The sequence below is a fragment of the Pteropus medius genome, unplaced genomic scaffold (genome assembly GCF_902729225.1).
Source record: "Pteropus medius unplaced genomic scaffold, Ma_sr-lr_union100, whole genome shotgun sequence".
In the NCBI taxonomy this organism is placed as follows: domain Eukaryota; kingdom Metazoa; phylum Chordata; class Mammalia; order Chiroptera; family Pteropodidae; genus Pteropus; species Pteropus medius.
Window position 1 is genome coordinate 2,399,991 of NW_024350319.1, and position 15,526 is coordinate 2,415,516.

The window sequence follows — 15,526 nt, forward strand, 5'->3', positions numbered from 1 at the left end:
CAAAACGATCATACTTTGCAATCTCGTGAGCAGCCTTTGAGAGCAATAGCATGCTCAGCACTTTTGAGGATGGTAAAAGTAGCTACCTGCGGTCACCCTGCAAAAGGGTAATAATTGCATAAAAAATGAGGCTCACATTCTGGAGGCAGGGAACTCCCCCCCCTTCTGCTTCAGTCAAAATATTTTTACATCATGAAATATGCCTATTGAGGCACCTCGCAAGGCAATATATTTACTAGACTTTGCCTTACTGCTCTCATTCCCCTCCCCACACAAATAATATTAACAAAGTCAATTAAAGTTTAAAATCAACTACTTTAACCACAGGAAATGACCAGTCAGCCACAGAGGTCAAAATTGAAAAACTACCATCAATCAATGATTTGGACAGCATTTTTGGCCCAGTGTTGTCCCCCAAGTCTGTTGCTGTTAATGCTGAAGAAAAGTGGGTCCATTTTTCTGATACGTCCCCGGAACACAGTACTCCAGAGTTGACTCCAAGGGAAAAGGTGGTGTCTCCACCAGCTGCATCAGACAACCCAGCTGAATCCCCAACTCTGGGCCCCCCGGGCCCTCCAGGCCCCCCAGGCCCCCCAGGGCCTCCTGGTCCTCTTCGCAATGTACCTTCACCGCTCAATTTAGAAGAAGTCCAGAAGAAAGTCGCTGAGCAGACCTTCATTAAAGATGATTACTTAGAAACAATCTCATCTCCTAAAGATTTTGGGTTGGGACAGAGAGCAACTCCGCCTCCCCCACCACCACCCACCTACAGGACTGTGGTTTCGTCCCCTGGACCTGGCTCGGGCAGTGGTACGGGGACCACCAGTGGTATGTCTTATTGTTTGAGTGTGCTTCGTGTGACCAGGAATGACCGTGGCTGCTGCAGTGTGAGCAACACCCTCCTCTTGCCTGGCAGTTGGCTTTAGAGCTTCAGTCATCCCTCCTTTGGTTCGGGTGTCCTGTGGCCCGTGGCATGTCCTAGTCCATCGAATGCTCGCAGTCATAGTGCAAGTCTGTGGATGTGTCCTACCCCGCACTCCTGGCCCTTAGGGGTGCCCTCCCTTACACCCTGCAGTTAGGAAGTATATACTTTTTTAAAGCTGTGATCTAATTTTTTGGAATTCAGGAAAGTTCTAGAAAGACAGATTTCATAGCCAGTGAGTTTTGTGTTAAAATGTCCAATTTCTTTGTCAGATGCCTCCACAAGGGCCTTAGTGTTTTAATTTGTTTCATTCGTTTTGTTTTCAGCTTTATCAAGGTAGGATTGACAAATAAAATTGTAAGATGCTTAAAATGCACAACAAGATGATTTGATATACATATACATTGTGAAAGGTTCCCTACATTGAGTTAATTAACACATCCATCACCTTACATGTTTATCATTTATTTATTTGTTTGTTTGTTTGTTTATTTTTAGTGAGAACATTTAAGTTCTAGTCTCTTAGCAAGTTTTAATTATACAATACCATGTTACCAATTATACAGTATAATCATCATGTTATCATACATTAGATCCTCAGACTTTATTCATCTTATAGCCAGAAGTTTGTAATTCTTTTTCCCAGGGGCCTTAAGTTTTTATATGACAGTGTGGTTTTTTATTCTATTTTTTCTATTTTTTTCTTTTTTCTTCCTCTTTTTTTTTTTTTTTTTTTTTTGGTGGGGAGAGAACCATGTTAACCCCTCTAATTCACTTCAGATAAAAAGTACAGTTTGAAAAGGAGATTTTAAAATAAAAAAAGAGAGATACCTAATCAAGCTGCCACCGAAGACAAATTCTCTGATTTTATTTTGACATGATTTTATTTTGACATGATTTTATTTTGACATGCTCATCAGTCTATGAAGTCCACTCTAAGTATGGTAACAGGTGATGGGAAAGTCTATCAGAAATATATGTATTGAAATGATATATACAAATATTGACATTGAATCTGATTTTTTGTTTTCCTTTTTGAAGCTTCATTTTGCCTTCTCTAATTACGAAAGGATGGTAACACCTGCAGTGCAAACCAAAGAAAGATCGAGATTTTTCTAATGCATCTTCTTCCATATCATTTATTCCATTGGTCCTCGAATTTGTCTGACAAGTCCCTCCAGTGCCTGTGGGTTCAGTTTAGGCATCTTCCTGGGGGTGCCATGTACTGTTTGCTTTTTATTTGCTTCAAAAGAGGTTAGTAAGTTTAAGTTATTTAGATCTAGTAAGAGATGGAAAGGAAAGCATTTGTCCCTGTTCTAATAGTCAGTCATCATTGCTGCCTCTTTCAATGGAATATCTTTCAGTGCTTTCTCTGTATCTGCAAATTCCTCTGTGCTTTCAAGTGAGAGTATCCACGCTGATCAAAAAGAGGGCTGGAAACTCACCTGTTCCTCATCCAAAGTTAATGTTGTATGTCATTAGGTGTGCCCCCTGTGCCCTCCTCCATCAAAAAAGGAAGAGTATTCAATATTCAAATCGGTCGGGGAAACATTGTGTTAAAACAAGATCAGCACCTTTCTTTACCACGGGACCTTTGGGAGCCTTTATTTTGCCAATAAAAACAACAGATATGGTTTCTTGTCCTGGCACCATGCTAAGTGCTTTATGCATATTATTTTATCCTCACAACAACCCCATGTGGTAGATGCTTTTATTTCCTCCTTTTTACAGATGGGAAAACCGAAGCTCAGAGATGTCCAGTAAGTTGCCCAGCTTTACACAGCTAGTGGTGATAGACTTGGCATTCATACTTAGATCTGTCTAGTCCCGAACTTGTATTTTAACCACTGTTATCTCCAGGCACTCTTGTAAGGTTTAGTTACAAAACATCCAAACTATTTGACGACCGACACCAACCTATACTGCATTGTGTCATCAACAAGATCGCTGAAGTTCTCTGAAAACCTATTCCTCCTCAGTGCTCCTCTCTGTAATTCTAGAAAGTTAGAGCACCCACCTCCATCCTCTGTTGCTTTTTCAGGTCTCTGGGGACTATAAACTCCTTACCTCTCTGTAAAGATAATAAAGGGTCCCTAGGTAAAGCCTTCAGTTTGTACCACAAACCCCAAGAAGCTGGCTATCCATCATCAAAGAGCGGTGTGCTTCATTGTCTTCCACAGGGCTCTCATTCCTGGGCCAGGCTCTCAGTCTCCTGAGAGGATTTTTCAAGGAATAATGTCCTCTCCAGTGACTGGTTGCTACCCTCTTGTGGGACGAGGGGAAGACAGGACAGTTTTGTTATTCATCTCTGTTTCCTCTATCATCTTCCATAAGGCTCTGTGAGATGTTTGTTTCTTTGAATAGACCACTGATCTAAAGAGTGGAGAGAGGAGCTTTGGCTTTCTTTCTGGAATCTTTGGGAGTTTTATTGTTGTTTTAATGTTTAGCTTCCTTACCTTGATTTGAAATTACTTTAAAATGTTACCAGTAAAGACTATTGATTCTTAATAATTGAACTGGAAAAAAAAATCTATACTTTGCTGGTATTAAAGGATTGAATTTCTAAGTGGAAGACTGAACTGGGCTAATGAAGCTCATGAATAAATAAAATTTAGCACCATTATCTCCTTAATTAAGTCCCAGTTTATTTGCTGCTTAATGTTTTATTGATGGACTATACACAGAAGGCAGTAAAGTAAATTTAAGATTACAACGATAGGGTATGGCCTCCTGTTTTAAAGATTAGCCATGCTTCTCACTTCCTGCTTTCTATAACACTTAGCCTGATGAGACTAATTTTTCCAGTACTTCTCAAACTCTATTTAATTGGATACCATTATGCTTACTTTAAAAATTTCCTTCACAGCAAGGTGACTGTCACCCACCAACTTTAGACAGTATTCACAGCTTTCTAAATCAAAAGAGTTACCTGCTGTTGAAAAAGAGTTGGAAGTTAAGAATTTGCTTCAAGAACTTTAATTTCCTCATGGCAAAAGCTAAAAATATCTAGTTAGACCAGGACATTGCTTTACTGGAATGCAGACTCTGATTCTTGGCAAAGGCTATCTCCTCTTGTGTGGGTTGTATGCCAAGGGATGAGAAGGAGAATGAGTTTTATTGGCCTGCAGCAGGTTTGGAGGCCAGGAAAAGAGAGGTGTTAGTAAAGAGAGAATGTTCAGTGTAACATTTTCCAACTTGGGATATTAAAGCAATATTAAAAGATGTTATACATAGATATATAACATACACATACACATTCATAAACAAGTGAGTTTGAGTTACCTGGGGTTGAATTAACCAAATATATCTCCTAACTACAAGTCTTTTTAGAGCAGCAATGTTCAATAGCCACATGTGACTATAGTAATCTTACTAGTAATTAATTAAAATTTAAAAATCAGTTCTTTAGACACAGTAGCCACAGTTCAAGTGTTCAATGGCTACATGTGGCTAGTGCTTGTCTCATTGGACAGCACTCATTCTAGAACATTTTCATCAGTGCAGAAAGCTCTGTGAGACAGTACTATTTTAGGGATTGTAACACGTGGGTCACCAAAAAAGAAACATAGTATGTAATCATTCCCATACATATATAATACTTTTTTCAAGGAAATGGTGAGATTGTGTTCTAAGAAACACAACCGGGAATGGCTATTTAGTTCCTTAAATGTTTTGAAGTACATATATTTTATTTCACTTGATTCGCCCCTCAGCATTGTGGTGGATTAGCCTCATTTTACAGATAGAAAACAGAAGCTCAAAGATGGAACTTGGCCATTGTCACAAAGCTAATAATTAGCAGAGCCAGGATCTGACTCCAGTTCTATTGGATTCCATTTACTACTTCTTATCAGCTGCCCCACTGCCCACCCTCACCCACACATAAACTGAACGAGAGCTAAAAGTTGAAGCTGTAGTTACACTTTTTGGGGGGAGTTACCAAAGAAATTATGATGGAACTTCACGTTGAGAATAGTAAATGGATTGAGAACATGTCAATGGTTGTCAACTTTTTTGAACTTACAAAACTCAAATAATGTAAGTATGATTTTTAAAATTAAGCCTTAACTGGAGATGCCATCCACTTACTTTACAGCATTGTTCTTTGAAAAAAACACTGCTTGAAGGGAAAATGAATGTATAATTGAAGACCAAAGAATGATAGAGATGTACAAATAATAACCTACACTCTTACAATACAAAACACTCTCACAAAAGCATGTGAAGCCTTAGTGTAGTTGTGAAATAACCCCACAGGCCCTGAATATCCTCTCCTAAACATCAGGGCTCTGTCAAGTAGGGTTTAGTTATTAAATGCTCCCTTAGTGTCTTCCAACTGCACAACAAATCAATTAAATCAATTCGGTAAGGAAAAAGTGAGTTAAATCAAGTGTCCATAAAGGAGGAAGAGGGGAACAGTTAACTAGCCACTTTTTTCTTTGTTTTTGGTTCTATCTGTATCAAAAGGCATATCTTTACCATCATCATCAATATCTATTCTCTTCCATTTTTGTAGCATTTTATAGTTTAGTAAACACTTTCATAAACATTTTCTATTTTGATTGTTACAACTACCTTGTAAGGTAGAAACATGTCTCATTCTTTAAAACAGGAGGTTCAGAGAGGTTAAGATCTCATAGTTGATAAGAGATGGGCAGGGCTAGAACTCAAATCACCTGACTTTTCTTCGAGTTTTTTCAATATTCCACACTGCCTTGAGTATAATCCCTTAGTACTTGCCCAAGCATTACTCAAACTTGTTTTTAAAATTTCCCTTCTGGAACATGTTGGAAAAAAGATAAGCAGCTGACTTTTTCCTGAGATTGATTCAGAAGACTATTTCTTGGAAATAGACCCATGGATAGACATTTTGAACTAGTCCTATGGCATGGTTTTCCAGTGAAATAGAAGCCCCCAAAAGCCCCAGGAAACTTCCTGACAAAGACTTTATCGTTTAAAAGCTTGTTTTCCGTCACTTTGCTATCACTTCTGTTTTCTGAAAACATCCTGGGTGTTTATCTATTCACTTGAAAGAAAACTTTGTAATGGCACCTGTCAAAACACCCCATTTTTTTGTTCAAGAGAAGATTAGCCAAAAGACTAAGAATGTATACATTGAAAGAGGTGTGTGCAAGCTGCCCATGCAAAAATAAGACCAGATTTTATGCAAAATGTGGAACTCCACAGTCCACCTAAAGCTATAAGACATTGCCTTTAAGCTTGAGTTTTGGAATTAAATAGATCATTTGTGCTGTGTGACCTTGAGCAAGTTACTGAATATCTCTGAGCTTTAGTTTCCATTGAGGTAGTAACAGCACCTTCCTTCAAAGCTTACTGTGGAGATAAAATAAGATAATGTATGTAGAGTACCTAGCATAGATTCTGGCCCAACAAAATAAAAAGGAAGAATACAGTAAAAAGGTGGTAGTGATAGAGAGGAGGTGGAGGTAGAGATGGGGGTGGTGGTAATAATTAGTAGGGTGTTCCATTAACGAAATTACACTTTCAATAAACAGCACAGAGAAACACAACAAGCTCAAAATTTCAGGTTGTTTAAATAAGAGGATCAAGGTTTACCCCCATGGACTCTCCTAAGATGAGAGCAGATGCTGAGATGATGGGTTTGTTGCTCAACTTCTTTGAGAATCTGAAAATCTGAAGATGGAGATGATGGTCTAGGGTTCTCCAGGGAGCACAGTTTTGTGGCATATTAGAAGGGAGGTGGGAGGGAGCGGGTATTTTCCTATGGCAGGATTTCTTAGAATTTTCTTGGAATGATTTGACACCTTTGCTTCTAGCCAAAGTGACAAAATATCTGGCATAGTTGGAACTTTTCTGAACAAGAACTGTTTGGAATATTGATATGACTTTCTTATGGGTTTTAGCTGAGTAGTTTACCGATGTATGCCAGGCATATATGACTGCTGATAGGCAGACCCCTGAGTCTAGAGACCTTACTGGTGTGCTGACTAGTGTGCATGCCGGCCTCTGTGTGTCTTCTGTGTTTCACATGCTTGTCATTGACAGCCAGAAAAGTAAATCCAAGAGGCTCTTTTAAAATCATCACAAAAATCATTGCGGGCAGACTTTACATAGAACAGATTCCTAAGCAGCCTCCTTCAAAACATAAAATCCTCTAAACTCAATGTGTTTCTGTTAAGACTCTAAACACAAAGTCCTCATGTAACATCTAACTTACCTTCTTATATTTTGTCCTTTGCTAACCATCAAGTGTTTGCTGACATTTATAAAGTTAGTACTCATATTTTGAAGCATAGTAAAAAGGATAATTCTCTTATACATGTTTAAATATATATATAATGTAGAGAAATCATTCATCTTCCTTCAAGTTCTTACTCCATTTTCATCTTGGACATAAATTCCCAATATGCAGAAAGCAAAAGGATTTGTTATAAGTTTCATATGCATATGGTCAAAATGAAACCTACTATCCACCCAGCCAAAAGAGTCTTAAAAATCTATCACAGAGACTTATAAAAAGGATTTACCTTTCACTGGTGTCACATGACAACAAAAGGCAATGAGCTTCAGCTTCTGCCATCAACCATAGTTCAACTGAGTGATTTTTTTTCTTTATTAAAAAACACCACATGCTACAGCATTGACTATACTAATTGCTGAGGCGATAAAAAGTGTCTGGGACTGCATTGCACTGTGGAAATGGGGAAGGAGAGATTAAGTGATGATAGCCCTTAGACCATCTATGTTCCCAGCCATTTTTAACACCAGCTTGTTTTTCAGGTGCATCATCCCCTGCTCGGCCATCCACACCCTTGGTTCCCAGCAGCAGTACCACCCCACCTCCACCTCCTCCCAGGCCTCCATCTCGACCAAAGCTACCTCCAGGAAAACCTGGAGTCGGAGATGTGGTATGTTCCTTTCTGCCCTGGCTTGCTCAGAAACTCATGATGAGAATGACAAATGAGTCAAAAGCCTTAACACAGGCTATCTCAACTTCAGGTCTAAACCTTAGATCACTTGTGCAAATGGCCCTGATAGGTGACATCTGAAAGACTGTCATGCAGTATGGGTGTACATTTCAACCCTCCTCAAATCTCTATCATCGTTCAAGCCAAAGTCTAAAATGGTAGGACTAGGGACTCTTGGGCCTTCAGTTCTGCTACATTGGGTTTGATGCAAATTAAGACAGTAATGCTCTATTGTGCTAAATCCTTTAGAAAAGGAGATGTTTCTTTTCACCATATTTATCCTGTTTTGAAAGGCCCCAAGAGAGGACCGAGTCCTGATTTCTGTTCCCAGACTGCCAGAAGTTATTGGTGGTAGGCACACTATGTAAATATAAAGGAGAGTAGTGGCCTGATGAATTTGTTCTGACAGTTTCTTATATCGTGTCGTAAGGCTAAGGGGTGGAAAACATTCTGTGCGTGTTCATAGAGACTTCTGGCAGAGGTAAATTTCTTTGGCATCCACAAACTGGTGATGTTCATAATACTTAGTTTAGCTAGCACAGCACAGTATTTTGTATTTAAATTTTTTAAATGAGTTTAAGCTCTCAGATCGTATTATCTGCTTAGTCTCCGAGAGCATGTAAATTCACTGTCCCGAAACATCACTGACTGAATCACAGATCTCAGCTTCTTTAACTCTAATGCACCTATCGAGTATAGCACATTGTGGTTTATGGTTCTTCTGGCTCCATCCAGAAGCTTCTGTATAGATATAATCAATTTCAATATAAAAATGGTGTCACCTGTACTCTTTTAAGAACCTGAATTGTTATACCTGGGCCTGGGAGACGTTAAAAATATGGAACAAGACTGCTATGACCTGTGTATCTAACTTTCCATCTCTTTTCTTCCCCCTGCAGCCCAGACCTTTCAGCCCTCCCATACATTCTTCCAGCCCTCCTCCGATAGCACCCCTAGCCCGGGCTGAAAGCACTTCTTCAATATCGTCCACCAATTCCTTGAGTGCAGCCACCACTCCCACAGTTGGTAAAAATTATCTCCTCTCTTTTAATCTGTTTTGTGGTTTTGATTGGCTATTTTTATGATCTGAAAACCCTGAGGCCCTCTGTTTCTGGTTAAAATTGTTTTGCTGTGTGTTTTGCTACCATCATCTGACTCTTCTTTTAAAAGCACCTTCTCAGCAAAGGAGGCAAAGTGCTTTAACTAAGCAAATAAACGACTAAAGATATTAACACCTGTGTTTTGCAGAAATTCTCTTATGCTATTCCATACAGAGCTATTCATAAAAGCAAGGAAGAAATCATCAAATAAGGTCCTGTATTTAAATATTATTTCTTATAATCAAAATAGTCACCTTTGAGGGGGAATGTTTATTTAAATTCCAACCGTGTACTACATCAGAAGTCACAAAATTTAGAACTTTTATTTCTTGAAGTTTTCATTTCTTCATCACTTTTGGTTGTTCTTATGTTGAGAGATGGTATACATATTGGCATTGTGAAACTTGCACAGAATTTTTGACATTTTTTTCTATGATATGTGGTCAATTTTTCCTGAGAAATAAGTCATTGTTGGCATTTTCAGTAAATGCCTTTGTGCTTCTTTCCTTATGGTGTGATGAAAGTGAAGAGTTGAGAATGGCTGCTCAGCTGGATGGTTTTCCCAGGTTTAAACGCTTCATTTTGCCTGGAGCATCTTGCCTCTTCCGGAGGCTGGTCTTTCTCTATACCTCTCCACCTATCTTCTATAAGCTCCTGCTGTCTCTCTCATGTTTGCATGGTGTCTCTGATCTGAAGTTTTCTCATTCCCTTTTTTCCCGTTGTCTTCCTTTATTGTCAGAACTCCCCTCCAAGTCTACCATATTATAAACCAGCTGGCCATCCTGCATTGCTTGGGAGAATCATTAACCAAAGCTAAATAAATTCCCGCTACTTACCAAGAGCACACTACAGACTTGCCCACGTGAGAAGTAGTTTGATCAAAGCCTGAAGCTCATCTGAAAAAGAATTCCCTATTTTTCCAGGGGGCTAAGCTAAGGTGTGCCTCTTAAGGGCCTCAAAGAGAAGTTCAACTATATCACATGCTCTATATTATTAATTCGACTATCCCAAAGAATCCTTCAAATTTGGTGAAAATATAGCCAGCTATCTAATTTCATACGATGCAGTAACAGGCAGATATTTAATGTTATAAATACAGCCAAGTCTATTCTTTATCTGCATTATCATTTGGGGCAGTTTGGAGCTTCCTATTTTCAAATGCCTATTAGTTCATTTCTTTCTGGCTTTTTTGTTCATTTGTTTGTTCTGTAACATCCAACCTTATTTTTGAACTCTCTTCAATAGTCTTGATTGCTATAGTCATTTCCCCACTCCTGCTCTGGTTTTCTTGTTTGTTTGTTTTTATTTTTTTTCCTGTTGATTATGTGTCCCATCCACTCCCTGTGACTTTCCTGACTGGTCAAAGAGGGAAAGTGAGAAGAATAAACTGTCACTCAGAAAGCAAACCTCAAGTGACCTCAGATGGCCATCTAACGTGTTCTTTTAACTTGAGATTCACAGAGAAAATTGTACACACAGGTCATTCGAACTGTGTCTATGTTCATACAATGCGTTTTTATACTCCCTGCTACAGAAATCTCAAAGCCTGGCCAGTGATTCTGTGGTTCTTAACACGTCTAGTATGGATTCCTTCAAAACGAACCACAGAAGGGCTTTTTTAAAAACCACCTAAGAGGATAGTCACATTGCTTCATTGCTGAGCAGCATTCTGATTTAATCTGTTTGATTTTGTTATTTTTAATTTGGTTTTCATTTTCCCACTACATTCCTCACTGTCCTGTTCTTCATATCCTGCTGCTGCAGGTCACCTGACAACCATTTCTCACTGAAATAAATACATTGTCAAATGACTGACTGCCCAGCAGCTTCTTGTGTATTGCTGTTTATCTCTTTTTGGAGAACACACAGCTTTGGCTGTTCAGTACCGAAGAGCCAATTATTGGTGACCGACTTGGAATGTCAGCTTAATGTAGTTGAGTGACTCAGGGAGATAGAAAATTTCAGCAGCAAATCTCCTAAAGTCCATGGCTCAATATTTCCCTCATACCACCACAATACTCTTTGACATTTTCTATGAAACTTGAACCAAAATTGGAGCAAGTGTGGTGGGAATCAATAAGTAAAGTTGAACGTAATTCAAGACTAAATTTTTAAGAACAAGTTTAGTCTTTCTACACGACAATTTATATAAGAAAATGCTCCTATGAGACTTGGGGCATAAAATCTTTCATGAGAGCTGTGATAATAAAGTAGTAAATCTGAAGCCACACCTGAAAATAGGACTTTCTGTGTATTGTCACACTTAAATGCAACTGCATTTCACTGAAGTTGACCCCCTCGATTAGAAGATGCGCTACTGTTTCATATATGACTAAGTAAGGAAGGGGAAAGCTGCCAGTTGAGCTAAGATGCAATGCTTTCTTATCACAGTGATTTTTAAAACTCATCCCAATTTCAGAGTGAAAATACAACAAATTTCAAATGTGAAAAAGTGCATATTTTAGAAACAATGAAATACAATAAACTTCTGTATTCAATAAAACTCATTGGACCTTTACTCTGTGATTTCAGGAGGAAATCTAATAATATTATAAGAATAGAAAAAAATGTTTAAAGTTATTCTATTATAAGAAACAAACTCCTAGACATTTAGATAAAGAGATAAACAGAATTATCTCTAATTATAAATATTCATTTTTGTTAACTTTCTTTTATTTCTGTGAGTAGTAGTCAGTTTCTGTTTGTTTGTTTGTTTGTTTGTTTTAGACAGTTGCAGAATCTTCCTTTGGGAATTCAATGCAAAAAGACTACCATAAAGACAATTTTTCTTCATTGTTAAATTTACTGTTAATTATATATCTTTACTGTTAATTATGCATTTTCAATTGCCTCTTCAACATTCCAGAAATTTATAATAAATCCAAAGTATCATTTATGGGCATCATATAGACTTTGATACTTTCTTGGGTGTAGAACTTTGAGCAAAAGTGATTTGCGTGAAGTACTGGAATGTTAACCATAGCATCTAAAACTTAAAATATTTTCTCCAAGCTGGGAGGCAGTTCTGAATGGGATAAGCTTTTTCAAAAAAAAAAAAAAATCTGTATTAATGCCAATTATTCTGTTCAAAAAGACAGACATTTGGACATAGATATGCTTGATCCCAATTAAAATTCCCATATATATAATCTTTTTATATAATCTTTTTTTCCCCTCCTGGTTTTTTTTTTTTTTTTTTTTTTTTTGGAAAAGCTTATCTCCAGTATTGACTTCCTCATCTCAGATCAGTTTGAGGCAATTTCCATGGCTAATTCTTAAGGAAATATTTTCTTCTGTATTTAATTTGAGTGTTGCCCTTATTTAAACCAGGCACAGAGCTATTCAATGACTTATTTTTTAAGTTCTCTGATTTATTTAGGATGTTTTCTTCTAAGCCCTCAACGTCCACAATCACAATAAAAAAAGATCATGAGCATGCTATTCAACCCTTTGAACTATTCTTTTGTAACTTCAGCTCAAAGAACAAATGGCAACATTGGAGGCTCCTTATTTTAAGGAGATTATAAATAGGGAATTAGTTCTTCAAAAGAAAGGAATATCCTCCATCATTTCTCACTAGTAGATATGAACAAACACCATTACACTCAGTTACTACCAGTGTAACTGTTTTGCTTCCTATTTTCTCTCAACACTATGGAGTGTCCTCCTTAGTACCAGTTCCATTTGTCCTGTTCCTCTTCTATAGATACTATAGGAGTTACATTAACTTGTTTTAGCCACATGTATAATAAAAACTGATTGACAGGTGATATCCTAGAACCGTAAGAAATGACAAAGAAATAGTTTCCCTGCCTTTCTTCCTAAGTCTAGGAGGCAAGCTAGGAGAATATTTTTTAAGAAACATTGTTTATGGAATAATTTTGCTATGCTCATTTATTTCCTGATCTTACTTCTCTACAGTGGAGGAAAGATTCTCCCTTACTGGTCTTTATATAAATTTTATTAAATTTTCTATTAAAATTGTAATAATACCCTTAGGACTTGGGGCATTGAATGCTTTTTTAAAACCACAAAGTAAACCCCAATTATCTGCATTTGTTAGTTAGAAGGGAGACTATGTGCAAAGATCTGGAATGGTTGGAGTTCAGAGCAACTGTTGAGACCAATTTATAAAGACATTTGGCCATAGCTGGATACCATAGCCAAAGATGATATCACAATAATGCTGTTAAAAACAGCAGTCCATAACCACCAAAGATAGGTGCAAGGCAAATTGAATTTGGATATTGATGAAGTTAAAATGGTATACTTCATTCAGGGACTTTTGATTTATACTGGTTTTACTATAGTCTCGTTAAAAGCTTCCTCTTTCCCCATGGGGAGGTGCATGCTGGGTGATTTTGTTGAGCTGTCCTTGCTGTCAGGAGGTTCTGTTGATGGACATGTGTCTGGCCACTTGAGAATTGTGTCTGAATGAACTACACTTGCACAAGTCAATTATTAATGATAGTGCTTTTAACAACTCCCTGAGAAGGTGGGGGCATAATTTCTTCCATGGAGCTGACTTCAGCCAAAGTCACAAATGCTAAAACTTGGAATTTTAAAATTTTTAATTTCTTCTCATAGAATCATCATTAAATAAGCACATCATTTTTTACATCCTAGTCATAATCTCAGTGTCTTAGATTTTCTTTCCTTTTCCATTAAAATCATCCCTGTGTTTTGGTCAGTAAAGTGTGCTGCTCGATTTCATTTGGGATTTGTATTTGTGTTTTTGTTTTCCATTCCTTTATATTTCTTTGGTTCGTAGTGTCAGAAGATGATGTTTTTTATGACAAACTGCCCTCATTTGAAAAGCGCTGTGAAACCCCGGCAGGTATGGTGCTAGCCAAGTGATCTCTAGATACCTAGACTTTAAAATCCAAGCCATTATGCCATCTGAATGCTATAAACTTCATGGACATGCTACTCACCTCATGAGTGTCCAGTGCCTCTCAGATGCACCCTGTCTATTTACTGTTCATCGTGGAACCCATGCCATTGAAATTTTTTTAAGTAAATGTATTAAAAAGCAGCAGGTTGCATGACAGTTTCTCGATGAAAAAGTTTGAAAAAGGTGAAATGCTATTGCTTTGTGAATTTACAGAGGAAGGAATAATTTAACTGCTCAGAATTACATGTCCAGTGACTGCTTTTTAATTTAAACAGAAATAGAGCATCGTTAGTAATCTTATTTTCTCTTTGGTACGTAGGTAAAGGGTGTTTTGTGTCTGGATGCCTAAGGTGATTCCAGGGGAGGGTATGGAAGATACATGACATCTTCCAGGAACATTAAATTGATATGCAATGCTATTGTCATTTAAAACCTAAGCTAAGTTTGTATAACCCATAACTCCGAGTTTATCTTTTTGAAAATATAGAAGGGAATGACATTGAAGATGAAATGATTACAGCAATTGCTGAATGACAGTTTGCCCAAACTAGTGCAGTTAAAATATGCTGACGCCCCTGCATGGCCAGGAAGACTTCTGCTCCATGCGCAAATGCACCGAGCATCAAGCTACCAACAACGCGTGCCCATCCCTTTAGGCCTCCATAGCTTTGCTTTGCTTTCTGTTTCCCCAAACTAAAAAATAAAGAAAGAAATAGATCTCCAGCCTTCCCTTTTCCCTGCACGCTAATGGCATGCAGTGCCTCTGCCCTCCCCCATAGTGAGATTAATGACCTGCTCTGTAACTCATACTGTGTCCTTCTCTCTCCCTCTCCTTAACCTTTCCCATTCCCGCTTCAACTCCTGGCCATACAGAGAATGAACAGCCTTCCCTCGTTTGGTTTGACAGAGGAAAGTTTTATTTGACTTTTGAAGGTAAGTAGTACATAGCATACCAAATACTAATTTATATTCCCCTCATCCTTTTTCCCCATCTGCATTTCAAAAATCCCAGTTCACTTCAAAAGACCTGGTCTCATTCTCTACATAAAAATGCTATGGCTACTTAGAAAATATTAAATATTAAAAGAAACATTACATGAATTTGGTTTGTATGGGATCTTCAATTTCTCATATTAAAAACTTAAAGCTAATTTGCAGTTAATATTGGTTACTTAATTAACTGTGTTAAATTGAATTGAAAAAATATTTTTTAAAAAAATCATTTTTGGCTAAGGAACTTAACTCTGTCAACCAGGGCTCTTTCCTAACTCTATTGCAAATGTAATGCAACAAATATAAGGGCACTTTTGGTTGGAATTGGCATTTAACTCTGTTTTGGATCATTAATATTTCAGATCTAACATCCATTGTTGTAAAATGTAAATATGTATGTATAGCCTTATGACAAGAATGCTGCATAGAAGATCAGAAAAATGAGGAAAAGAAAAAAAAGGAGTATTTTAGTAAGTTCTATTTACGTCTCCCGCAATTGCAACTGGAACAACTGTAGTAAAATGGACAACTATCGCTGGACTTGCCATTTTTAGAAGATTATAGAAAATACATATAAATATAATGTCAGATAGCTAACCTCAGTGTTGGATAATTTGTTATATTCTGCATTAAGGACTAGCATTCTTATCTTTTAAATTACATTGTA

The 15,526-nt window shown here is 37.5% G+C and overlaps 1 protein-coding gene across 10 annotated transcripts in view; it reads left to right on the plus strand.

The window, feature by feature from the left end:
• SGIP1 (SH3GL interacting endocytic adaptor 1) overlaps positions 1-15,526 on the plus strand; it is a 182,731-nt gene that overhangs the window by 122,061 nt on the left and 45,144 nt on the right. For 4 of the 10 annotated variants that reach the window (XM_039838519.1, XM_039838513.1, XM_039838514.1 and 1 more), the window contains 2 exons: positions 7,685-7,812; positions 8,772-8,898. In XM_039838519.1, coding sequence (XP_039694453.1) covers positions 7,685-7,812; positions 8,772-8,898 — 255 coding nt within the window. Of the gene's footprint in view, positions 1-327; positions 829-7,684; positions 7,813-8,771; positions 8,899-13,743; positions 13,810-14,739; positions 14,800-15,526 lie in introns of all 10 variants that reach the window. The other 6 variants (XM_039838511.1, XM_039838518.1, XM_039838516.1 and 3 more) reach the window with 3 other exon arrangements.